The sequence below is a fragment of the Adiantum capillus-veneris genome, chromosome 28, assembly GCF_014529385.1.
Source record: "Adiantum capillus-veneris isolate H3 chromosome 28, ASM1452938v2, whole genome shotgun sequence".
NCBI lineage: Eukaryota > Viridiplantae > Streptophyta > Polypodiopsida > Polypodiales > Pteridaceae > Adiantum > Adiantum capillus-veneris.
This window is the reverse complement of record NC_140958.1, coordinates 94,635,555-94,660,315: the sequence shown is the minus strand read 5'-3', so window position 1 is coordinate 94,660,315 and position 24,761 is coordinate 94,635,555. Positions and strand designations below refer to the sequence as shown.

Here is a 24,761-nt window from a genome sequence, read left to right as displayed (position 1 = left end):
ACTTGTTCTTCTTAGGGTTTAGGCCCCTCGGCCACATCTGTAAGTTGGCTCCATTCTTTAGGCTTTGACATGCCAACAGTTTCTTACATTGGGGCCCTTTTACACAAGCTTTAGGGACTCTTTTTGGACGGCTTTAAAAGATGGTGTCACAAAGTGATGATGTGGCATGCCCAACTGGAAGAGAAATGGCCGAGTGTACAAGAGAATCTGATGCTAAGAACTAGAGAATGTTTTTAACCAAGAAGGATTTGATGAGGGGACTAAGAATAAAGATTTTTAACTCTTAAGTTCCCACCCAACTTATGGAGCACCGCCCGAGGGGCCCAAAACCCTAAAAACCCAAAGCTTGAAGTCTAAGGCTGATTTTTGTAAAATGCGTTGACTGTTGATGTGGCAGGTGTACGGATTGTCGACATGGCAAAGCTGTATGGAATTTGGCAATTTGTGCTGCACTGTTGATGTGACATGCTGTACGGATTTCCGCAAATAGTGTTGGCTGTTTTGGGCAGCTTTTGGGAGCAAATGCTTTTGGGGTTTAGTGCTTTTGAGAAAAGTGCTTTTGGACATCCCTTGTATTGTTTATAAGGACCCTTGGGGATTTGGACGCAGAGTCTGAGAGTAGAGGACCCTTAGGAGTTGTACCGTTGCAACATAATAATAAAGAAATACTGGCAGGGGTGCCAGTCTTTGGGGACAGTGTCTGGCCGCGGAACTCTGCCTTGCCGTGTCGACTCTCTCTCTCTCTCTCTCTCTCTCTCCCTCCCTCCTTCATAAAGTTCAATGATTTTGCAGTTTCTGTTTGTGTGTTGCTATTGATTTCTCGCTTGGAGTGTTCAAGCTTGTAACAGATGGCCTCCTAGCCTCCTCAATGCATTATGCAATACATTATACTCAAGCCTCAAGCTCAAGCTTTATGGTTTAAGCTTTTAGCTCAAGCCTCAAGCCTCACTTCCTCCTTCCCTCTACTCTCACAACTTGCAAGCTCTCAAGAGTCAAACTCTCTCTACTCTCTCAAGCATCAAGCTCCAAAGGTTTGATCTCTCCAATATCTATCTAGTATCTAGATTCTACTCTCTCAAGAATTAAGGGTTCAAAGTTTAACTTTCAAGCTCTCATATTCGTTCTCATGAGGCAAGCACTTTTGGGGTTTGATGTGCTGTCACAGGCTTGAACACCCAAGTCCAGATTCTGTCGCGACACACGAGAGATTTACTTAAAATAATTCACAACTTTAGATCACAGTTCAATTTGAGACGACATGGCCCGGTGTAAATCCTTGCCCAGAGGTATTGGCCCCAAAACTTGGTGCCCCTTTCGGTATTCCTTTTATATTAATCTTTGAGCAAAGTACAACTCCCGTTGGGAACCTTCGCTCTCAGACTCTCTGACAAGATGCTCTAAGAAGTGAAGCCCTTAGGGCTCTTTTATTCTTACAAAGGGGTGCCAAAATCAGAGCCCCAAAAGTAGTAAACTCAGAAGCAAGTAGTCCCAAAAGCAATTGGTCAAAAATCTGCCAGTAAAAGCAGCAATGCAAATTGTGGAGATCCGTTGAGCTGCCACGCCAGCATGTCAGCGCAAAAAACGGGCGTCCGTATAGTGGCCACGTCAGCAGTCCGCCAGCCTGTCAGCGTTCGTATTGCCAGCTTGTCAGCGTGTTTCATTGTAGATCCGTACATGCTGCCACGTCATCAGTCAGTCCATGTGTGTGTGTGTCTCTGGGCAGTACTGCCGCGTCATCAATTTGTGACACACCCCCCTCTTGAAATAATTGTAATTGCCCTCGATTATGCCTGCAAAACAGACAGAGGCCATAAACTAATTCAATAGACTCTGGCTCTAAGTACCGACACACTAGACGACGCAAATCTAGCACTTGTACAAAGACGACAGTCACATCACTGCACATGATTTCAGAGGACATCACATGACAAATCAATTACAGAAAAGTTCATCCTAAATCTCAGACTATGATTGCCAGCAACGTATTTAGTAACCGCATCTAGATCCATCCCGAACCTCACTGATGTCGGATTAACTAATCCCATATGACTCAAGCACTGTCGTGTGCAAGTAGTCATTCTCCTCAAGCACTGTCGTATGCGAGAATCATTCGCCTCAAGCACTGTCATGTGCGAGTAATCATTTCCGGGGATCCCAATCCATCACTAAGTTCATACTGAACAGAGTGGTCCAATCATTCAGTTCCAGTTGTGTGGCCATCTCATCCCGCAGGAACTCTTGATGCGCGCACTACAGTTTCATTGAATCGATCGTGATTTAATTATCAGGTTCATTCGAGAGCTGTCACTGCTCCAAAATTATCGTCTCATTTTTAATTCTGCTCTCTGTCCAGAATTAACAGATTCTTTCATAAAGCATTAGTTTTATTCAAAATTTAAAATCATCTTCCAAAAAAGTCTTATTTCATAAATTCATAAAGCAAAATAGTGCTAGTTTACCCATAATTTTCTATGTAAAATCTGTTTTGGAACGAGTATCGCCTCGTCCTGCTGTCCTTTCAATCTGTCAGTCGTCCTGGTTCTTGTGCCGTTTTATATGTCCTTGTTCTCCACATTCAAAACACTTTCCTGCTTTGAAATATTCATCTCTCTGGTCTTCTGTCAGTGGAGGTCGTCTGTCTCTCTGTTGTTTGTTTCTGCTATGACTGTTGAAGATTCATATGATGGGTAAGTCAAGTTACCCGAATGTAAAGCAAATTGATCTTGGAGTGCTCTGTATAGCGGCCTCCAAAAAATACTATGTCAAACTGTTGGGCTAAAGCCTTGGGAGCATCTCAAAACCCTGAAAAGTGCTCAAAATTTATTGCCTGTCCTCCCTCTTTGAATTCTTTGGGCTTTTTGCCCTTGTCGTCGAGGAAATCATATTGATTGGCTCTATAAAAGTGCTTTCTTTTTTGCATAAAACATATGATCTTTCCGTCGTTTCTTGCCCTTTCTGTCCTCATCACTCGAGTCAGAAGAAGATGAGCTATCCGAGTTGTCAGAAGAAGATGAGGACGAATTGGGCAATCCTTCGAAGCAGACACGCATCTTTTGCTTTCAAGCGTTTTCAAAAGTGGATTTTTGGCCCAAGAAATTGGGGAAATCAGTTTCCTTGTTATGTTTCTTCAATTGCTTTTTTGATGGCTTCTTTGTGTTTAGAAGATGATTGATTTGGGCCTGGATCGCATCATGGAGTTGTTCTTCAGTAAACATTCTTGGAGTAGGAGGCTTCTTGATTGACGGTTTGATTGGTGGCTCGGTGGCTTTGTGCCACTGAGTATACACCTCAGCCATCGACTGCTGGGTCAAAAATTTCACACACTGATGCTCTGATACCATTGTCACAGGCTTGGACACTCCAAGTCCAGATTCTGTCGCGACACACGAGAGAATTACTTAAATAGTTCACAACTTTAGATCACAGTTCAATTTGAGACGACACCGCTCGGCGTAGTTCCGTGCCCAGAGGTATTGGCCCCAAAACTTGGCGCCCCTTTCGGTATTTCTTTTATATTAATCCTTGAGCAAAGTACAACTCCCGTCGAGAACCTCCGCTTTCATACTCTGCTTCCAGATGCTCTAAGAAGTGAGGCCCTTAGGGCTCTTTTATTCTTACAAAGGGGTGCCAAAAGCAGAGCCCCAAAAGCAGTAAACTCAAAAGCAAGTAGCCCCAAAAACAACCAGTCAAAAATCTGCCAGTAAAAGCAGCAACGCAAATTGCGGAAATTCGTACAATTGCCACGTCAGCATGTCAGCGCAAAAAGCAGGCGTCTGTACAGCTGCTATGCCACCTGTCTGTATAGTGGCCACGTCAGCAGCCCGCCAGCCTGTCAGTGTCCATACTGCTAGCATATCAGCGTGTTTCACGACAGATCCGTACATGCTGCCACGTCATCAGTCAGTCCACATGTGTGTCTCTGGGCAGTACTGCCACGTCATCAATTTGTGACATGTGCCATTGTGGGCTCGCCCCCTTTCTAGTTAGGCTTTAGCCTTTTTTTGCTTATTTATCACTTGCCATTTTGAGCCCTTGAGGCATGTACTAATCTACTTGTGTTTGCCATAATGCCATCGATGTTTAATTGGCGTATTGTGCTGTTATGAGTCACGTTTCTTGTTTTTTTTTTGGTGCAATTCAATGCTTAGCACTATGGTACATACGTGTAGCTCCAAAAAATCGAGAAAAAAGGAATTTTCTTGTTCCCCTCGTTTTGGTCCGGTTCCCAAACTTGTCATCTCGATCCCGACACTCACCCTGTTCCCTGTACCATGTTTCCATGCTCGAATAAGGACAGGTTACCCCTCTTAAAGAAATGTAATTGCCTTCGATTACTCTTGTGATCAGTAACAATAGTCATTGCCACTTTCTAAGTGACGATCATTATTGTTTGGTTAAGGATCCGAACTTAGGAGTTTCTTGGTAGATTAATATAATACATATTGGATATGCTAACTTCAAAACTTTGTAATTGTGAAGGTGAACTTATATTAGGGAGGACTTGATAATGTTGTGAGCAGTACTTGGCTGTACATATTTGGGTTTGGATGTGCTACCTCCAAAGATGCAAAAGCTGCTTTTGGGGGTTAAATACATTGTAGTGTTTGAAGTAAAGACCCTACTGAACTAACCAAAAGTTAAGAGAATGTTGAGAACCAAGACATTCCACCTTTATGTCATCCACAATATTTAGAGAATCACTTTGAAATCTATTTTTATGCTAGGACACATTGCCACACTTACTGAAGGACATAGATCAGGGCCTGCACTTTGTGCATAGCCTCAATTAAGCTCACTGCTTGGCATCAAAAAGAAAAGCTCTGCAAACATGAACTCACATTCTTTTATTCTATTCCTTTTACTACTGGATCCTGATAAAAAGATACTTTAGTCCTCAACACAAAAATGACCTAAGAAAATTATGGCAAGTAGTAGACTTTACATTGTGGCGTCCCCCCACATTGTCAAGTCTACTATTGCGATAGTGACCAAAAACAGAATGAAGACCAGTAGTGTATTTGATTATCTTATGATCTGCAGCATGTTGATGAAAAAAAGAGAGTGATGATGGCTCAAAATGTTGAAGAATTAGGAAAAATTAAGGGCCAGGAAAACTTTGTCAGTTTAGATTGAATTTTTTTCGTCACAAGCTTCCAATAAGGAAAAGTATAATGACAGTGTGTTCAAGAAAACCCTCAGCCTAAGATTGAAAAATGTTGAAGCACCAGGAAAAATTAGGGGCCAGGAAAAGTACCCTCATCAACTTTTTTATTACAAACCTTTAATAAGAAGAAATATAATGACAGAGTGTTGCATTTTATCTTGGTGCCTGCTCTTTAGTGTGTCTAGTACTTGCTGATAATGGCATTCCTATAATGACAGCCTGTTTTCCTCACCAAAGCTCAAAGGCAGCAGTTAGCCTTGCGGCGCCGGGAGGAGGAAGTAGCTGAACAGAAGAAAAGGTTTGTATAAAGGTTTGCCAAACACTGTTTTCTTTTTGTGTGATTCATGTGATTAACAAGCCAGCACATTTATTGGAAATCTAGACAAGAGGAAGAGCGAAAACAACTTGCAGCAGCCGCAGAAAGTAGTCGCAAGCAACAAGAAGGTAAGTATTTGACAAATATTGGGAATTTTTGTTTGCAACCACCCCAAAGTTGCCTTAGTTAACAGTGTGTTTGTTACTTATACAGATAAGGTTTGTTGCATTGATTGTAGAACGGGACCGGCAGCGTGAAAAAGATAGAGAGTATGAGCGTGAGCTGAGAGAACGAGATCGTGAAAGAGATCGTGAACGAGATCGAGAGCGAGATCGTGAACGGGATCGTGAAAGAGAGCGTGAACGAAGAGAGAGGGAGAGAGAAGAAGAGATAAAAAGTAGGGAGCGGGAGAGAGCAGAGAAGCAGGCCCACAGGGAGAGAGAAAAGGAGCTCGATGCAATAAAGGAACAGGTTCATTTTCTAGGTCTCTCTTTTTAATGAAGGTGTGCTGGTAAAGACAAAGTGAACGCTGACCTCTTTGTTTGTTGTATGTGGCAGTATCTAGGTGGGAAGAAACCCAAAAAGAGGGTTGTAAAACCTAGTGAGAAGTTCAGGTTTTCGTTTGATTGGGAAAACACTGAAGACACTTCACGAGATATGAATGCCTTGTAAGATATTTTCTGAAAATCGTGCAAATTTTATAAATTTACAAACCGATTTGTAAGTTGATTGTCATGATTTTTGGTTTAGTAAGTCAGTTTCTTGTCACATCTGATGAACAGGTATCAGAACCCTCATGAAGCACAATTACTGTTTGGGAGGGGTTTTCGTGCTGGAATGGATAGGAGGGAGCAGAAGAAGGTATGCAATTGCTTGTCCTTATAGTCTTGGAAACAACTTACATATGAAGTACTACGGGAGGTTTTTCTCTGTATTCAAAGCTTTTGATCCTGTCTTTGTGAGCAATGGAGAAATGGTGTGCCAAAAAAGAAAACTCTATTGAGTATCTGTTTTGGATCCTAGAGCACTGTGCAGTACATGTTGGCTCAGTTTTATCATTGATAAACTTTGTTCTTTAACAACTTTGTCTATATAAACTGCAGCTTGCTGCAAAGAACGAGAAGGATTTGCGGGCTCAGATTCGGGTAAAGACTCAAGACAGCACATGGTTTATGTTGAATTTGCTCTATTTAAAGTGCGGTTCAGACTCTGAATCTTGTTTTAGCAAAGAGATGGAGTTGAAGAGAAACCAGAGGAAGCAGAGGCTCAAAAGCAAAAGGATGCTGCTGCCAATGTTTATGACACATTTGACATGCGAGTAGACCGCCATTGGTCTGAGAAGAAGGCAAGCTCGTGTCTTTAGATTTTATGCAGCAAAAGATAGTCTGATCAAGTCCTAATTAATGAATTGAATTTATTTTGTATACAGCTTGAGGAAATGACAGAACGAGATTGGAGGATATTTCGAGAAGATTTTAATATCTCATACAAAGTATGAGAGCAAATATTTCTGTAGCTGTTTTTGATCACTTGTAAACACGTGTTGAATTGACAGTTGCAGTCTGTAAGAGTTATTTATGATCCATCATGTTTTGTGCCAGGGCTCTAGAACTCCTAGACCAATGCGGAACTGGGAAGAAGGTGCTCTTAGTTCTGAGTTACTTAAAGCAGTTTATAAAGCTGGCTACAAGAGGCCGTCTCCCATTCAGATGGCTGCAATCCCACTGGGACTTCAACAAAGAGATGTGATTGGTATTGCAGAGACAGGTTAGGACCTTTGTTCAGCGTCACTTTTCAAGATGGCTTTCTTTAGCCGTCGAGGCAATAAAGCTTTGAACACTGTCCATTATTTGGATCTGTTAATATTGCTATGAGCTGGGTAAAGACCAGGAGAATGCAGCATTGAGTCTTTATTATGTTGGCATGAAATACGTGCATACATGTATTAATATGTCTGAGTGTGTTTATTTCTGTGTGCGAGACTTCAAGTTTTAAACCAGGTTTCAGAAAGCCTCTGTTGTATTTAGACCAGAAAGGAATTTGGCTTGAGTCTTTGTCTCCTTCATTTGTGCAGGGTCTGGCAAGACCGCTGCTTTTGTGTTGCCCATGTTGACATATATATCCAAATTGCCACCAATGACGGAGGAGAACGAGGCAGAAGGTGAGAAATTTGCTCATTTTATCTAAGAGGTCATATTGTATAGTGCATGTAATTGATATTCAGCTTTTCATGCCATATGTCAGGACCATACGCAGTTGTCATGGCTCCTACAAGGGAGTTGGCTCAACAGATTGAAGAAGAAACTGTGAAATTTGCGCACTACCTGGTAGATTTATGAAACTCTTACTTGTGTAAATCTCATTGGGCCGCTTGATGCAATGAGTGGTTTGTCTTCTTTTATTCAAGACCAAGAATATAACTAGTAATATGTAAGAAAAAAAGTAGTATAGACAAAGGATTGGCAGTCGTGGCCCTTTTTACCTTTGTATGCCTTCAAAGATTCAAACCTTGGGTCACCTAAGCACTTCAATTGTTTTGCCATTTGGCCTGGATGTACTGTTTGTTAGGGTGGTTGTTGGCAGATGGGTTGGTTTTTGGGGGGAGGAGGGGGGGGGGAAGGGGAGGGTTGTACTCTTTCTTGGACAAGATTAAAATTTGGGATTCGGGTACATATTATGAGGGTTATAGACTAGTGACCTTGTATTTTTCGGTACAAAATAAACCATCAATGGACGACCAATTCTTTGGCACTTTACTTCAGACATATGTGTGTTTCTTCTTTAATAGAAGATCGGGATTCACTCTATGGTACCACATTTCTTTTTTTAATACATAATTAGTATTGCTGAGCTTGTCCAGTGTTCTTGTTTGCTTATTGGGGCTTTGGCTTAGGATATTCGAGTTGTTTCTGTGGTTGGAGGACAATCAATTGAAGAGCAGGGCTTCAAACTTCGGCAGGTGAGTAGTGCTTTTTTCTTTGATCGTTATACCACATAGTACAGTTTTACATTGATTGTTAACTCTCTTAGAAAAGACTTGGTGAATGATAGAACTAGATCTTTTTGTTGCAAAAGTAGCCTGTAGTTGGCAAGCCACTGGCGAAGCAGTAAATTCATAGCAGTGACACGAACAGGACTGAAAATAGATAACACTTAAATTTGAAAACGATCTGTAGTTGAGACATGAAGTGGCGTAGTTCCACTTCTAGATGCCCTTTGACCCAGAGTCTGGCACCCCTTTCGGTATTTCTTTTTATTTTGGTAAGTCACAGAGTACAACTGCTCGGAAGTAACTCTGCAATCGTGCAACCATGCACTGATCTACCAGAAGTGATCCCTATCGCTTTCTTTTATAGGCATTGTGGCCTTGAAAGCAACCAATTACAAAAGTTGGTGCTCAAAATCTCATCTGCTAAAAATATTGATGCCATAAAAGTCAATTGCTTTATCTGGAACCAATGGGGATGCCATGTCAGCAGTGTACGGACTGCCACGTCATCGCCTGCGAACAGAGACACATTTTCTGGTTTTTCCGTACAACGGCCGATTCTCTCTCTTCTCTTCGATTCTATGCGGGTCTATGTCCTTGTGAAGAGTAATCGCCCTCGATTACGCCTACAAAACAGACATTGGACAATAAAAAAGCTCAGTAGACTCTAACTCTCTGCACACATGCATTTGATGTCACAACCGGTTGATGCGGCAATCCCTGAGACCTATTTAAAAGCATTACATGAAAAGCATTCAACTCTAAAAGCATCTGGCCTCCCAAAAGCAACCAACACAGATCTAGGAGCTTCCGTACAGTTCTACCACGTCATCAGGTTGCAACGCAATTCGCGGGCGTCCGTACAGCTACCACGTCATTGAGTTTTTACGTAATAATTTTGTGTGTGTGTGTTGGCTTGATTTTTAATGCCCTTGGGTCCCATCGGACGGGGTTCCATAAACTGGTTGGATCTTTCTTTAGAAGTTGGGCGAAATGGCAAGACTTTGTAAGTTGGTAAAACTTCTTTTTGCTGCTTCTGCTTCTTTTGCTGCTTCTTCTCTTACCTCGGCCGCGATCTGCAAGTCGGCTAGGGCTAGGCTCGGAGGACCCTAACCCACTGGTTTTTGAGTGGCTTGACATGTCAGCAGGTTGTGATATCCCTGTCAGAGTTTTGGTTACAGTGTGGCAAGAAGGGTGCCAAGTATTTACTTGGATTATGCAGTGGTTTTATTAAGCAGAGCTCAATACCAAGCTACAGTGTAATACAAAAAAAAATGTTATTGTCACAAGACGGACACCATCTGCCAATAGAAAAGAACAGACTGAACAGACTTTTAGCACTTCAATAACAACTGAACTGAAAGAGATAGAGCTGACATGCGACACGGAGTGGCGGAATTCTATCCCAGAGAGTATTGGTCCCAAACCTTGGCGCCCCTTTCGGTATTTCTTTATATTGCATCAACTTAGTACAAGCCGGTACTCTAGACTCTGCACCTTCTCCAGGAAGCATGCCAGAGAATGAGCCCTAACCTCATATTTAAAGGCCCTAGGCCCCAAAAGCAGTTTATAGTAAAAACCCTTTAAAACTCAAAAGCTTCTGGTCCGAAAAGCAATGCCAAAAGCTGCTAGCATAATTTACGGAAATCCGTATAGCCTGCCACGTCATCAGCCAGTGCAAAATGCAGAAAACCGTACAGCCTGCCACATCATCATACCAACACAATTTTCGAAAATCTGCCACGTCATCAGTTTTGGCGTGTGTGGATCCTGCTTTATTTTAATCCTTTATGTCACTTGGGGCCCCATCGAACGGGGTCCCCATAAGTTGGTAGGACTTCTTCTTCTGTTACTTGTTCTTCTTAGGGTTTAGGCCCCTCGGCAGGCTTCTTTAAGGCTTTGACATGTCAGCAGTTTGTTACATCTCCCGTTCTTGAAAGAGAGTAATCGTACGCGATTACAACATATCTGCAAAACAATTCAAGTTAGCTCAAAAAAATTTCCGAGGGACAATCAGTTTGCTCTTTTTATTAAGGAGTTAGCTTCTCCTTTCTGCTCTTTTGATCAAGGAGTTAGCTTCTCCTTTCGGCTGCTTTGATCAAGGAGTTAGCTACTCCTTTCGTCTAGATCGGAACTCTTGATATTCCGGCGTAGTAAAATTAGCCATCACACCCAGACCGTACTGATCTTCCACGGGTGTCTTCATGCACTAAAATTACATACCCAGGCAATCTCATCCAATTAGGAATATTCAGTGGTTGGCACATCACAATGCAACACAAATGCTCACATATGCATGTTACAAGATAGGGAAACATAAAGCCGCCGATGAACATCCCCCCCCACAAATAACCATCTAGGTCCGGGCCATGAGCTGTCCAACGACTCTTTCATCACTCCTCCCGCATAATCTAAAAAGGTATGGGCCGGGATATATAGAGGCCTTTTACAACCAAACGCCCCCCAGACCGCAGCCTGCGTCGTTTGGAGGGTCTGAGAGTAACCACTGCTCAGACTTCTTAATACTCCTCCCGCATAACCATCCAGGTCCGGGCTGGGAGTCACAACAACAATACCCCCCCGTAAATAACCAGAAGGGTCCGGGCCATGAGTAAAAAAAAAACGGCACTTTTCAATCATTCAATACTCCCCCCGCAAATAACCACAAGGGTCCGAACCATGAGTATGAACAAGCATTCTCAAACATAATTTCTCACTACTCCACTCGGGAGTAAAATCACCAATCATTGAAACCAGTATTAAAACCAGATTCAAACAATTCAAATCGGCACCAAGACAGGTTCAAAACAGATACCATCCATTTCAAACAAATTCCAAACAGGATCACCAAACGAGTTCTCAAACAGATTCTCAGACAAAATTCAAACTTAAAAAGCAATCCCCACATGAGCCGCGCTCGAAAAGTCGACTAACTTTCCATCTTGATACCTGCACCAAAAATTAGGGTTAGGTTTCTTCCATAAGGTCGTAGTCGAGCACAGCATGGTCCATCAGCACTTGGACAAACAGTGTTTCTTTGGCGGCGATGGTAGTCCCAAGAGATGGCAATCACACCGAACCTCCAAGGTCATCTGCTCGTGAAGAGACATCTACTGAGAGATCTCGAGAAATTTCAAGTTATAATCTGCTAGGGTTTGCATGGCAAGCATTTCAGGATACCCCCCTCTGCCAGAAGTTGCACTCCGAAGGAAGATGTCAGAAACCATATAACTATGGGCAAATTTTTTATTTTTTCTTGAAAGCTTGCCAAATCCTTGGAAGTGTGCGGCTTGGTAGCTATAGACATCTGCATGGTACTGTCTCTGAAAAAAAACAGCAGCTCGAAACAACTCTTGGATCCGTTCTCTTGCAAGTGATTTTAATGGCTTATGCCCTGTAAGACATGAGCGGTGAAGACTCTGCACCTTCTCCGGGAAGCATGCCAGAGAATGAGCCCTAACCTCATATTTAAAGGCCCTAGGTCCCAAAAGCATTTACAGTAAAAAGCCTTTAAAACTCAAAAGCTTATGGTCCAAAAAGCAATGCCAAAAGCTGCCAACATAATTTGCGGAAATCCGTACATCCTGCCGCGTCATCAGCCAGTGCAAAACGCAGAAAATCGTACAGCTTGCCTCGTCATCATACCAGCATAATTTTCGAAAATCTGCCACGTCATCAGTTCTGGCGTGTGTGGATCCTGCTTTATTTTAATCCTTTATGTCACTTGGGGCCCCATCGAACGGGGTCCCCATAAGTTGGTAGGACTTCTTCTTTTGTTTCTTGTTCTTCTTAGGGTTTAGGCCACTCGGCCGGCTTCTGTAAGTTGACTCCATTCTTGAGGCTATGACACGTAGCAGTTTGTTACAGTTATAATAAGAAAACCTATTCAAGCATGAACCAGAATCAATACTAACCGTATGTAGACAGTAAGAAAACATCAAAAGCACATAAAGAGTGCAGTAGTATGTCAACAAGCTCAAGTACATGCTATCAATTAGAACAAGTGTGGTAATCACTGACTTGAGAAGGTTGTTCAATTAACTGCATGACAACACAGTAAGCAACAACCCACTCTCTCCTCTCTTTAACATACACACAAAGCGCAACCAAGGCTAACTGAGGGGCCAAAGCACCCTCCCCTCTTTTTATAGCATTACTGCAGGGTTGAAGCCTCATGATTTGCACCGAGTGGTGACTCCCCCACGATTGGTATAATCTACGAGTGTGAATCTCAAGACAGAAAGCCAATGCGGCTGCCTCGGCTTGTATAGTGGAGGCTGAGACGGAGAGAGATAGGGTAGGAGTTTGCACAAGTGAGTGTGAAAGGTCCTCGTAAGAACGAGATGAAATTAAGGGGCATTAAAATGCCACGACCAGGTGTAAGGTTTTACCACGCTCCCTATTAAGGGTACACTCCCACCAGGGTCAAAAGGGATGGGAAATTTACAAGAAGCAGCCAGGTACAAAGTCCCAAGCTAGAGCAAGGGTAAAGTAGCAGACAAGGGGGGTTTGTTGGGGGTGAGGTGGTGTTTTATCCCTTTATAATTTTTTCCTTTTTAGAATTGATCAGGGGGGATATTTATATTAATGATAATCAACTCAGGGTGCAAGGTACCAACTGTGTATGGTTCAAATTAAATTTGTTGTGTGCGTGAGTGGGTAAGTACTAGAAGCTATAGCATGATCTTGATATAGGGGAACCACAAGCTTGTCTGAGATAAGCTTGTTTCTTTGGAGAGAGAGAGAGAGAGAGAGAGAGAGAGAGAGAGAGAGAGAGAGAGAGAGAGAGAGAGAGAGAGGGCTTTTGTTTAATTAATCATAGCCGGTAGCAATACCTGTGTGTGTGTGCGCGCGTGTGCAAAAAAGTTGGGCTTTACCCTTTTGTATATTATGTAATCAAAAGTACAAGCCCAAAAGCATTACATCAGCCTGTAGGCATACACACATGCCGGACTTGATAGTGAAAAAACTCCTGAGATATTCAATGATTACAAACCATAGGAGAAAAACTACCAGTGATGCAAAGTTACAAAAGATGGGTGATACAACAAAAGCTAGGAGCAGGGAGTGAGGGAAGAAAGTAGCAAAGAGTTGAAGCCCCCCTGACGTCGAGAGGGGGCGGAAAACTCTACCAAAGAATCTCCGATTGTCACATGTGCAATGCACTTGCGCCACGTGGACAAGCTTTTCTTGTAGTCTAGCGTCAGTCGTAGTTAGCCTAGGACCTAGCCTGGCACTTTGTGAGCCTCTAGCAGGACGTGCATGCCCAGGCCGGTCTTAGATGCATTCCCTCTCTTGCACAATATAGTCATTTCAGCATTTAGGCATGTTACTGCGTGTGAACCATCACTTAAGTCATTGAATTTAATAAGTGACCTTTAGGGATTAATTTACGAAAAATCGTGGAAGCTTTGAATTAAAATTGTTCGACCCAATTCTCCTTGCAGCCTAGCGCTGGCATGCCCCAGTAGATTGCAGGAGTGGATGGAGGTCTTAACAGTACCAGCAGTACCCAGCACCAGCTAGCAATCATAGCAGCAGGACCAGACCAGCATTTTTCAGCCCTAATCAGCCAGCGTTTTCTAAACTCAGAAACCAGCGTTTTGACACCCTTAGCACCAGCGTTTTCAGCCCTATGATCAACTCCAGATCTCCAAGGCTGTATACAACAGCGCATTCCAGCAAAAGAGACATCACTGCCGCAAGAAGACTGCGCACCAAAAATCCGGGAGCCATCTCTGGCGATGATCAACAGGGCTATTACATTCTTCAACCTGCAAGCAGAAGCATTATATGGTGCAAATCTGATGGCGAGGTAGGAACCACCCAACCCACTCACCAGCTCCCATTTCCAAACCTAAATCACCCATCAAACAGGAGAAAAATAATAATGCTTGAGCTCAGTACTTCGCCGGTACTCCACCCTCTGCACCTTCGTACTGAAGCATGCCAAAGAATGAGCCCATGGCACATCTGACCCCAAAAGCTGGTGTAAAAAGCTGCCGACACAAATTACGAAAATCTGTACAGTGCTACCTTAGCACTTGTCAACGCAAAATGCGGAAATTCGTACACTGCCACACTAGCACCCGTCACCGCAAAATCCAGGTGTCCATACAGTTGCCACATCATCATGTCAGTGTAAAATGCGGGATTCCGTACAGCTCTGCCACATCATCATTCTTTACGTAATTCTGTGTGAAACTTCTTCTGCTGCTTCTAGGGTTTAGCCGGGAACTGCAAGTCGGCTCCGTTCTGTAGCGTCATTAGTTTGTGACATCCCCCCTTCTTGAAAGAAAGTAATCGCGGACGATTACAACATATCTGCAAAACAACTCAAGTTAGCTCAAAAAATTCAGAGGGTCATTCTCCCAACATATAGCAGTCACACTAGGTCTCTGAGGTTATCACCTCGAGAAGAGACACCTACTAAGAGATGTCGAGAAATTTCAAGTTTTAATCTGCTAGGGTTTCTGTGGCAAGCATTTCAAGATACCCCACTCTGCCAGAAGCTGTACTCCGAAGAAAGATATTTGAAGACATGTAACTTTGGACAAAAAATTTCTTGAAAGCTTGGAATGTGCGGCTTGGTAGCTATAGACATCCACCACTGCATGGCACTGCCTGTGAGAAAAACAACGGCTTAAAAAATCCTTAATCCTTCTCTTGCAAGTGATCTTTATGGCTTATGCCCTGTAAGACAGAGGGATAAAGATGGGAGCATGCCCAATGCGCAATGAAGTAAGGGTAGGAGTGGCTAATAAGTCTGGTGTTAGGATCCCTCGTGGGAAGGGGCTCCAAGCCGTCGACAATATCCCATAAGCCTTTTCGTGAGAACCAGAGTCACATGATCAAATTCCAATAAGCGTAGTTATTACCGTTCAATTTGTCGCTAGCGCTCGAGCAAGGGGGGGCCATGTTGAAGTTGCAAGATTTGATAATCTATGAATCCTTCTCGTACCCCAAGGGTGGCCGCACTAACAAGACGATCCACTCGTCTACTACTCCTAGGTGGCTCCACAAAATTTGCTATCCCTCTCTTGAGCTCCAATTTGCTCACCTCGTCCAAGACACTCCACACCCTTTCCTAAGCTCTAATGTCCGCCGCTTCGTCTCCCAAGGGGGAGATAGGTATGCAACTTCAAACTCCCAAAACTCCAAAACAATTGGCCGGTGATTCACCTACCATGCCCACAGGGCGCTAGAAAAAAAAGGGCCTCAACTTGTACGGTTTTAAAACGCTAGGAGAGGTGGAAGATTTTTTTGAGTCTCCGGCAATTGGTGAGTAAAAGAGGTCACCGTCAAGGGATTGCTGCAAATGGCGTTCCAAAACACTACTGACAAGGGAGACTACAACTGTCGCTGCATATCAAAACGAGAGAGAAGGGGGTCAGGTGTCGTTTCTAAAGGAGGGCTGCCAGCTAGCGTTTTAAATCGCTAGCAGCAAGGGCAGCAAGGCTGGGCGGCAGCAGCAGATCTGCGTTTCAAAAACGCAAGCAACGGGTGTTGTCAGATGCCATTAGAGGGTCTGTGTTTTAGAACGCCGATGTGGGGGGGTTAGGCACCGATGACAAGGGAGGGTCTCCTTAAGCTTTGCAGGTCTTTTCCTCTGAAGGTGCAGCTCGGCCTCCACCAAGGTTCTTCAACGACACGGCTTTGATACCATGTCAAAGTCGACGATGCAAAAGCGTAGAGATCAAAGAGAGAGAGAGAGAGAGAGAGAGAGAGAGAGAGAGAGAGAGAGAGAGAGAGAGAGAGAGAGAGTCTCCTAAACTAATCAACGAATAACTGAATGTTTTATACAATGGAGGCAAGGGAATGCATATATACCAACCTCAGTAAATTGTCATACCCAGACTTTGGCAAATAAGGTAAATTAAATACCTAAAAGCCAAAATAAATAATGGAACCACATTGGGCAGTTAACTTGAGATAGATGATGTATAACACCTTGGTTTTTAAGTTTATTCTGAAATAGAAGGATGGGCTACTATGTTGGCTTTGGATTAAAAAAAAATTGTGGGGGAAGGAATGGTACCTCGTTCCCTTGTTTGGTCTTAATGATTTCTTAGATTGATTGAGTTGCGTTTTGGAAGTTCATGGCAACACTCGACTGTTTTTAAACCAAGACATTCAAAAGTGCAATACAAAATAATTTGGGACAAAAATTGGGAGTAAAACATTTCAATCGGAAGGGGTAGTGGCCTTCTGATCATAATTTTATGTATATAAATAACTACTTAAGGTCTTTAAAAACTGGAGTATATAATAACCTTATCTATAAAACCTACAAAAATTCACTTGTATCTTAAAGGAGTGATGATCGTTTTAATTACAAGTTTTAAAATGAACTTAACAAGAACAAAAAGTACACCTTATACTCTCCAAAATTGGAATTCATGATTACTTTGGACGATGGTTTTAAGTTAAAGAGGTTGTAAGATAGACATGGATAACAATTGATATAATCCGTTGACACCTGTAAAACGCTAATAGATTAGTTGTCTTGTTTGAATGGATGCAGGTGAGGAGTCTGCCCTTTCTTGGAATTTTTTTGGCTTAGCTGTTGTATGGCACTGTTGCTCCAGACCCTTGTCACATTATAGGACAATCAATATTGACTACCCCATGTATAAAAACACTAGAATGAGACCTCATTCTTATATCTATGTACAAAAATAATTCAAAGACTGAGTTGTTTTTGTGCTACCCCTTGTCACTGGTCTAAAGCTAGTTGTCTCTTGAACTATTAAGTTCTTATGTATTAACTTAAAACAGCCACACACACACACACACACACACACACACACACGTGCGCGCGCGCACAGAGAGAGAGAGAGAGAGAGAGAGAGAGAGAGAGAGAGAGAGAGAGAGAGAGATTAACTGCTACAGGGGTGTGAAATTGTCATAGCAACACCAGGACGCTTGCTTGATTGCCTTGAGAGAAGGTTGGCGAACTTCCTCTGTTTCTTGAAGTTTTAAAATCAAGAAATGTTGTGCTTTGCTAATGTGTCACGTTGTGCCACTTGTAAATGGGTGTGTAAGAACTTGGTGTTTGCAGATATGCAGTGCTAAATCAATGCAATTATGTTGTTCTGGATGAAGCTGATCGAATGATCGACATGGGATTTGAGCCACAAGTAAGGCATTGGTGTCTTTAATGCTGATTTCTGAATAGCAATATTTATTTTAGAAATATTTTTAATAAATGATAACCTTTGAAATCAGGTTGTGGGAGTTCTTGATGCAATGCCATCCAGCAATTTGAAACCTGAGAACGAGGATGAGGTGAAGCTCTACTTTTAACATGCTACGTGTTCTCAGATTGATTTCTTAAGTACTGTATTAATTGGAGACGGCTTATACTTGCAGGAGCTGGATGACAAGAAAATTTACAGAACAACTTACATGTTTAGTGCAACAATGCCCCCTGCAGTAGAGCGCTTGGCGCGCAAGTATTTAAGAAATCCAGTAGTGGTATGGTTTATTGTTGATGTATTGCTACATGTTTGTGTATATGTGCTGGCTATACACACTTAACGTGATAGGGATAAACTCAAAATCATAATGATAAGTTAAACCCATTGACTACTAAACATTGCAACAAATACCAAATGGCCTCTGGCCTTTGAGAGAAATATTATGAGAAAAGAAAACCAAGTGGTGAGAAAGGTAAACATGGTCCTCGGTATCAAATGCCATAGTTGCCTTTGAAATAAATCTGAGATTGAAAAGTATCTTTGTCCTTTGAAATATTGGGCTCGTACATTAATATAACACGCATGCCTGTTGTGACGGGCTTTAGGGTTAAGAGTTTTTGCGTATAGGTCCAAGATGTTGGGTTTCCGAGCCCTCATTTATTTTGATGTTAGCCCGTGGGAACAAGCCCTTATGGCATGCAAGAAAGTTTCAGTTATTTTTACCAGTTTGCATGGCACTTTGCTATATATTGTAAGTCTTTACAAAGGAAACTTATCAATATAGCATAGCGTTTTTTCTCTCGTGCAGTGTTGACTCTCTCTCTCTCTCTCTCTCTCTCTCTCTCTCGCCTCATCTCGGCTGCTCCTCTCTCCCATGGATACACCAAAATCCTTTGTTGTGAGAGAACCTTTATAAAACTCACGGTTGACGAGTACACCAAAAACTCGAGGTATCATGAGAGTGGCCTGTTTAGTTCGGGCTTGAGGGGGGGATTGTTGGGTTTCCAAGCCCTCATTTATTTTGATGTCAGCACGTGGGAACAAGCCCTCTTGGCATCAAGAAAGCTTCAGTTATTTTTACCAGTTTGCATGGCACTTTGCTATATATTGTAATTCTTTACAAAGGAAAATTATCAATATAGCATAGCGTTTTTTTCTCTTGTGCAGTGTCGACTTTCTCTCTCGCTATCTCTCTTGCCTCATCTCGGCTGCTCCTCTCTCGCCATGGCCTGCCCAAGGTATCATCCACCTTAGCTTCTTCTAACACGAGACACAACTCAACTGTGTGTATGTTTGCCAGTTAGTGACTCTCTCCATGAAAAGGTGCTCCATGCCAATCTCAGAGAGTTATGGCAAGAATCCTCCTTACCCCACACTGACTCTGTGTCTCTATATTATCTCTTCTTTTTGTAAGGATATTCTCTCCCGAAAACAGCTCTCTCTCTCTCTCTCTCTCTCTCTCTCTTCTCTATAGAAGCTGGTGACTGTTTTCTCTCTCTTAACAGAATTTTCTCTAATAGAATTGACTTTGTACTTTGTCACAAACTGGTGACGTGGCTCAGTACACACACACCCCTTGGCAAGGACCCCTTTGGGCAGGCTGAAAAGGTGACGTGGCTGCTGACTCGGCTAGCTGGCTGCGGGACAGAAAATGCTGACATAGCGAACTCCATATAGCTGATGACGTGGCAGCCTGCAAATCGCGGCGGAATTTGCAAAGGCTGCAGCTGCGGCAATTCTGCTTTTTGGCATGCTTTTTGGCTACGCATGTTGGGAGAGAGAGAAAGCCTTTTTGCTTTATTAAAGCATAAAAGAGAAAGTGAGAGAGAGCCTTTTGCTTTATTTTATTAAAGCATAAAAGAGAAAGAGCTTTTGCTTTATTTTAAAAGCTTTTGATTTTTAGCTTTCGGGCTCTGCTTTTAGCATCCCTTGTAATCTATAAATAAGTAGGTAGGCCTCTCACAACTCAGAGCATTGGACGTAGAGTCTGAGTGTGAGCGCTTGCCCGCACTCTTGTACTTTGAACTCAGATTAGTACAAAAGAAATACCGAAAGGGTGGCCTGTCTTTGGAGCCAATATCTTTAGACACGGAACTCCGCCGGGCCAATGTCGAATAAATTGTGAACTGTTTTGAAGTGGTTATTTGGTGTTGTCGCGGTGGATTCTTGACTTGGAGTGTCCAAGTCTTTTACAGTGGTATCAGAGCACGGCTGATTTCTCTTCTACGGGAAATCCGGGTCCCAAAATTTTTTTCCGCGGCACCTATGGCTTCAGGCAAAGATCAGTCGACTCTCTCTGCATTCGGAGATGCGGGAAGGGATCACAACGAAGATTCAGGCAAGGAGTATGGCCCGCTCGGCGCCTCGGCCTACTCAGGCGGAGCGTCGAGAGATGGAGCGTCAACCAAAGATGATGCTTAATTTTGCCAAGGACCCGAAAATGGCAAAATTTATGAGCAAGACCTCTTTGGAGGAGGTGCATGCGCAGTGGCAAAAAACCAGAAAACCACCCCCAAAACCCGCTCTCAAGAAACCTCCTTCCCAAGAAGTATACAGAGAATTAATTAGAAGAGGTGGTTGATGCAAGAATTGCTCAGCTTTTTGATGCGCAAAACAAACTTGAAAAGCACGGCAAAAAGCAGAAGAAAGGCACTGACTTTCGGGGCTATTTCTTGTCACAAGACGGGCACCACGTGCCAATAGAAAAGAACATACTGATCAGACTTTTAGCACTTCATTAACAAGTGAACTGAAAGAGAGAGAGACGACTGCGACACGGGGTGGCGGAATTCCACCCCAGAGAGTATTGGCCCCAAACCTTGGCGCCTCTTTCGGTATTTCTTTATATTGCATCAACACAGTACAAGCCGATACTCGAGATTCTGCACCTTCGCCAGGGAGCATGCCAGAGAATGAGCCCTAACCTCATATTTAAAGGCCCTTGGCTTGAAAAGCAGTTACAGTGAAAAGCCTTCAAAACTCAAAAGCATCTGGTCCAAAAGCAAAGCCAAAAAACTGCCAGCGTAAATCACGGAAATCCGTACAGCCTACCACGTCATCAGCTAGCGCAATTTTCGGAACTCTTCCTGCTGCCCTTAGGGTTAGGGTTAGGGTTAGGGTTTTCAAAATTAGGGTTTACAGGTTTTAAGGTTAGGGTTTCCAGAATTAGGGTTTCAGCAGTTAGGGTTTCTGGCACAAATTAGGGTTTAGGCCCCTCGGCCACATTTGTAAGTTGGCTCCATTCTTTAGGCTTTGACACGTCAGCAGTTTGTTACATCTCCCCTTCTTGAAAGAGAGTAATCGTCCTCGATTACATCATATCTGCAAAACAACTCTAGTTAGCTCAAAAATTTCCGAGGGACATTCCGAGGGACAATCATGTTTGCTCTTTTTATTAAGGAGTTAGCTTCTGCTCTTGGCTGTTTTGATCAAGGAGTTAGCTTCTCCTTTCTACTCTGTTGATCAAGGAGTTAGCTTCTCCTTTCGTCCAGATCGGAATTCTTGATATTCCGGCGTAGTAAAATTAGCCATCACACCCAGACCGTACTGATCTTCCACGGGTGTCTTGATGCACTAAAATTACTTACCCATGCAATCTCATCCAATTAGGAATATTCAGTAGTTGGCACATCACAATGCAACACAAATGCTCACATATGCATGTTACAAGACATAGAAACATAAAGCCGCCGATGAACACTCCTCCTATATAACCTAACAAGGTCCAAGCTGGGAGATATTCAACGACTCCCTCATCACTCCTCCTGCATAACCTAAAAAGGTCCGGGCCGGGAGATATAAAGGCCTTTTACAACCAAACGCCCCCCAGACCGCAGCCTGCATCGTTTGGAGGTGCTGAGAGTAGCCACTGCTCAGACTTCTTAATACTCCTCCCGCATAACCATCCAGGTCCGGGCTGGGAGTCACAACAACAATTATTTTACAAGCATACAACCAAACGCTCCCCACGCATCGGCCTGCGTCGTTCGGAGGTTCAAGCATACAACGAAACGTTCCCTAGGCATTAGCCTGCGTTGTTCCGAGGTTTCTAAACATACAACGAAACTCTCCCCAAGCATCGGCGTGCGTCGTTCCGAGGTTTTCAAACATACAACGGAACGCTCCTCAGGCATCGGCCTGCGTCGTTCCGAGGTTTTCAAACATACAACGAAACGCTCCCCAGGCATTGGTCTGCGTCGTTCCGAGGTTCAAACAATACCAAAACAGTATTTCTCACTTCTCCACCCGGGAGTAAAATCACCAATCATTGAAAACAGTATCAAACCAGAGTCAAACAATTCAAATCGGCACCAAACCAGGTTAAAAACAGATACCATCCATTTCAAACAAATTCCAAACAGGATCACCAAACAAGATCAAACAGATTTCAAACTTAAAACGCAATCTCGACATCAGCCGTGCTCGAAAAGTCGACTAACTTTCCATCCTGAAACGTGCACCAAAAATTAGGGTTAGGTTCCTTCCATGAGGTCGTAGCCGAGCACAGCATGGTCCATCAGCTCTTGGACAGACAGTGTTTTCTTTGGCGGCGATGGTAGTCCCAAGATAGCAATCGCACTGGACTTTCAAGGTTATCAACTCGAGAAGAGACATCTACTGAGAGATGTCGAGAAATTTCAAGTTGTAATCTGCTAGGGTTTCCGTGGCAAGCATTTCAGGATACCCTTGGCAAGCTTGCTTTGTGGCAAGCTTGCTAAGTACTTGGGAGTATGCTGCTCGGTAGCTGTAGACATCAACATCTGCATGGTACTGCTTCTGAGAAAAAGAAAACAGTGACTTGAAACAAATTTGTATCCTTCTCTTGCAAGTGATCTTAATTGGCTTATGCCCTGTAAGACATGAGCAGTGAAGACGGGAGCGCGCCTGATGCGCGATGAAGTAAGGGTGGGAGTGGATACCTCGAATAAATTTCCAAAAGCTCTGTCTGCTCTTTTGTAGGACCGGTATGCTTTCAAAAAAGCACACGCTTGATGCTTTGATACCACTGTCACAAGATGGGCACCACGTGCCAATAGAAAAGAACAGACTGAACAGACTTTTAGCACTTCATTAACAACTGAACTGAAAGAGAGAGAGACGACACGCGACACGGAGTGGCGGAATTCCACCCCAGAGAGTATTGGCCCCAAACCTTGGCGCCCCTTTCGGTATTTCTTTATATTGCATCAACACAGTACAAGCCGGTACTCCAGACTCTGCACCTTCGTACTGAAGCATGCTAGAGAATGAGCCCTAGCCTCATATTTAAAGGCCCTTGGCCTGAAAAGAAGTTACAGTGAAAAGCCTTCAAAACTCAAAAGCATCTGTCTCAAAAGCAAAGCCAAAAAATTGCCAGCGTAAATCACGGAAATTTGTACAGCCTGCCACGTCATCAACCAGCGGAATTTTTGAAACTCTTCTTGCTGTTCTTAGGGTTAGGGTTAGGGTTTTTGCAGTTTTAGGGTTAGGGTTTACAGAATTAGGGTTTCCAAAATTAGGGTTTCAGCAGTTAGGGTTTTTGGCAAAAATTAGGGTTTAGGCCCCTCGGCCACATTTGTAAGTTGTCTCCATTCTTTAGGCTTTGACACGTCAGCAGTTTGTTACATTTCCCGTCAGTCTACTTTTGAAAAAGCAAGAAAGCAGAAAAAACGTGTTCGATTTGAAGGAGTACCCAGTTCTTCTTCTTCTTCTTCTTCTTTTGAAAGTTCTTTTAGCTCATCTGACTCGAGCGAAGAAGACCGAAAAGGCAAATAGCGAAGCAAAAAGCAACGCTTCGGAAAGGACAAGAAAAAGGCGAAGAAGTCTAAATCTTGCCCCGTGATTGACAGTTCGATTGAGGACTCGTCTATAGACAATTCAAACTCTGAGATATCAACTTTTATGCAAAGAAGAAGAATTTTATAAAGCCAACCAGTATGACTTTTTGGAAGACAAAAGCAAGAAAGTCCGAGAGTTTAAGGAAGGTGGAAGTCAATTAAATTTTGACATATTTTCTGGTTATAGAGATGCTTAGAAGGCTTTGTCTTTTGTACAACAGTTTGACATCGCCTTCACGGGAGGGCGTTACTCAGAGCACTCTAAGATTCGGAGAGCTGCCTCTTACTTTTAGGGGAATGCTCAAACTCGGTGGTCCACGCTTCTATTAAACAAGACTGCGCCAGTTAAATGGCTGAAATTCAAGAGGCTTGTTATTTCTTCTTGGCTGACTCGATAGTATGAACGTGATATACGAACTGCTTGGAACCATCTTCGGATGACCAAGAAGGATACAGTGGACGCTTATGGCGAGAGATTCTGGAGCTCTTTTCTACCCGCCTCTTCATTTAGGAAGGTCTCGTTCAAGGAACAGATTGAGTGGTTTACCTTGGGTCTACCTACAAAGATCGGAGATCACTGCTTGGAACAAAAGTTAGCTTCCATTCAGGAGTTGATGAGTCATGCGAAACGGGGTTTAGGGTTTTCAGCACATCGTCGTCGCATTGTCGCCATCGACATTGTCACCGACATAGAGTCAGAATTCAACAGATAAAGATTTGCAGATTTCAGCCATTAGCGTTTTCAGATTTCAGCCTGTCTCATCGTCGGCAAGTCCATAGCATTGTAGAGATTTGTGCAATCAATAGTAGACCGCTCTCGCCATAGAGAGTGGGGCCTTCGGAGGAGGGTTTGACAACATTCTGGTGTTGTGTTCTTCTCTCTCTATCTCTCAGTCTCATGCACCTTCATTCAAAGTGTTCACCACTTTTGCCATTCACTCAGGCAGTTCGACCTACCCACCGATGAGATCGTGACACGAAGAGCCGAACAGACTTCGACAAATGAAAGTAGAAAGAGAAAGAGCAACCCAGAAAAAAAGGATGCACAACCCAAGCTCACTCCTCAGGAGAGAGCTTGCTACATCAGGGAAGGGATTGGATGTGGGGACTGGACATATCTCCGCGAAGTGCCCTATAAAGGCACCGAATGAACAGGATGAAGAAAGGCCAGAAAGTTCTAAAGCAACTGAGGGACGTGGCAAAAAGGAAGATAAAAAGCAGCACTGGTACCACATTACGTGGGACCATGAACTGAATTAAGTAAATGAAAGTACAA

At 43.2% G+C, this 24,761-nt stretch overlaps 1 protein-coding gene across 1 annotated transcript in view; it reads left to right on the top strand.

The window, feature by feature from the left end:
* Window positions 1-24,761, top strand: part of LOC147420912 (P-loop containing nucleoside triphosphate hydrolases superfamily protein) — a 114,297-nt gene that overhangs the window by 9,351 nt on the left and 80,185 nt on the right. Inside the window, exons 3-18 of the mRNA XM_086504067.1 lie at window positions 5,383-5,462; window positions 5,547-5,608; window positions 5,719-5,951; window positions 6,039-6,148; window positions 6,263-6,341; window positions 6,584-6,625; window positions 6,706-6,825; window positions 6,910-6,972; window positions 7,082-7,247; window positions 7,555-7,641; window positions 7,725-7,807; window positions 8,374-8,439; window positions 17,362-17,417; window positions 17,531-17,609; window positions 17,698-17,757; window positions 17,842-17,946. Of these exons, the coding sequence (XP_086360193.1) occupies window positions 5,383-5,462; window positions 5,547-5,608; window positions 5,719-5,951; window positions 6,039-6,148; window positions 6,263-6,341; window positions 6,584-6,625; window positions 6,706-6,825; window positions 6,910-6,972; window positions 7,082-7,247; window positions 7,555-7,641; window positions 7,725-7,807; window positions 8,374-8,439; window positions 17,362-17,417; window positions 17,531-17,609; window positions 17,698-17,757; window positions 17,842-17,946 (1,491 nt within the window). The remainder of the gene's footprint in view (window positions 1-5,382; window positions 5,463-5,546; window positions 5,609-5,718; window positions 5,952-6,038; window positions 6,149-6,262; window positions 6,342-6,583; window positions 6,626-6,705; window positions 6,826-6,909; window positions 6,973-7,081; window positions 7,248-7,554; window positions 7,642-7,724; window positions 7,808-8,373; window positions 8,440-17,361; window positions 17,418-17,530; window positions 17,610-17,697; window positions 17,758-17,841; window positions 17,947-24,761) is intronic.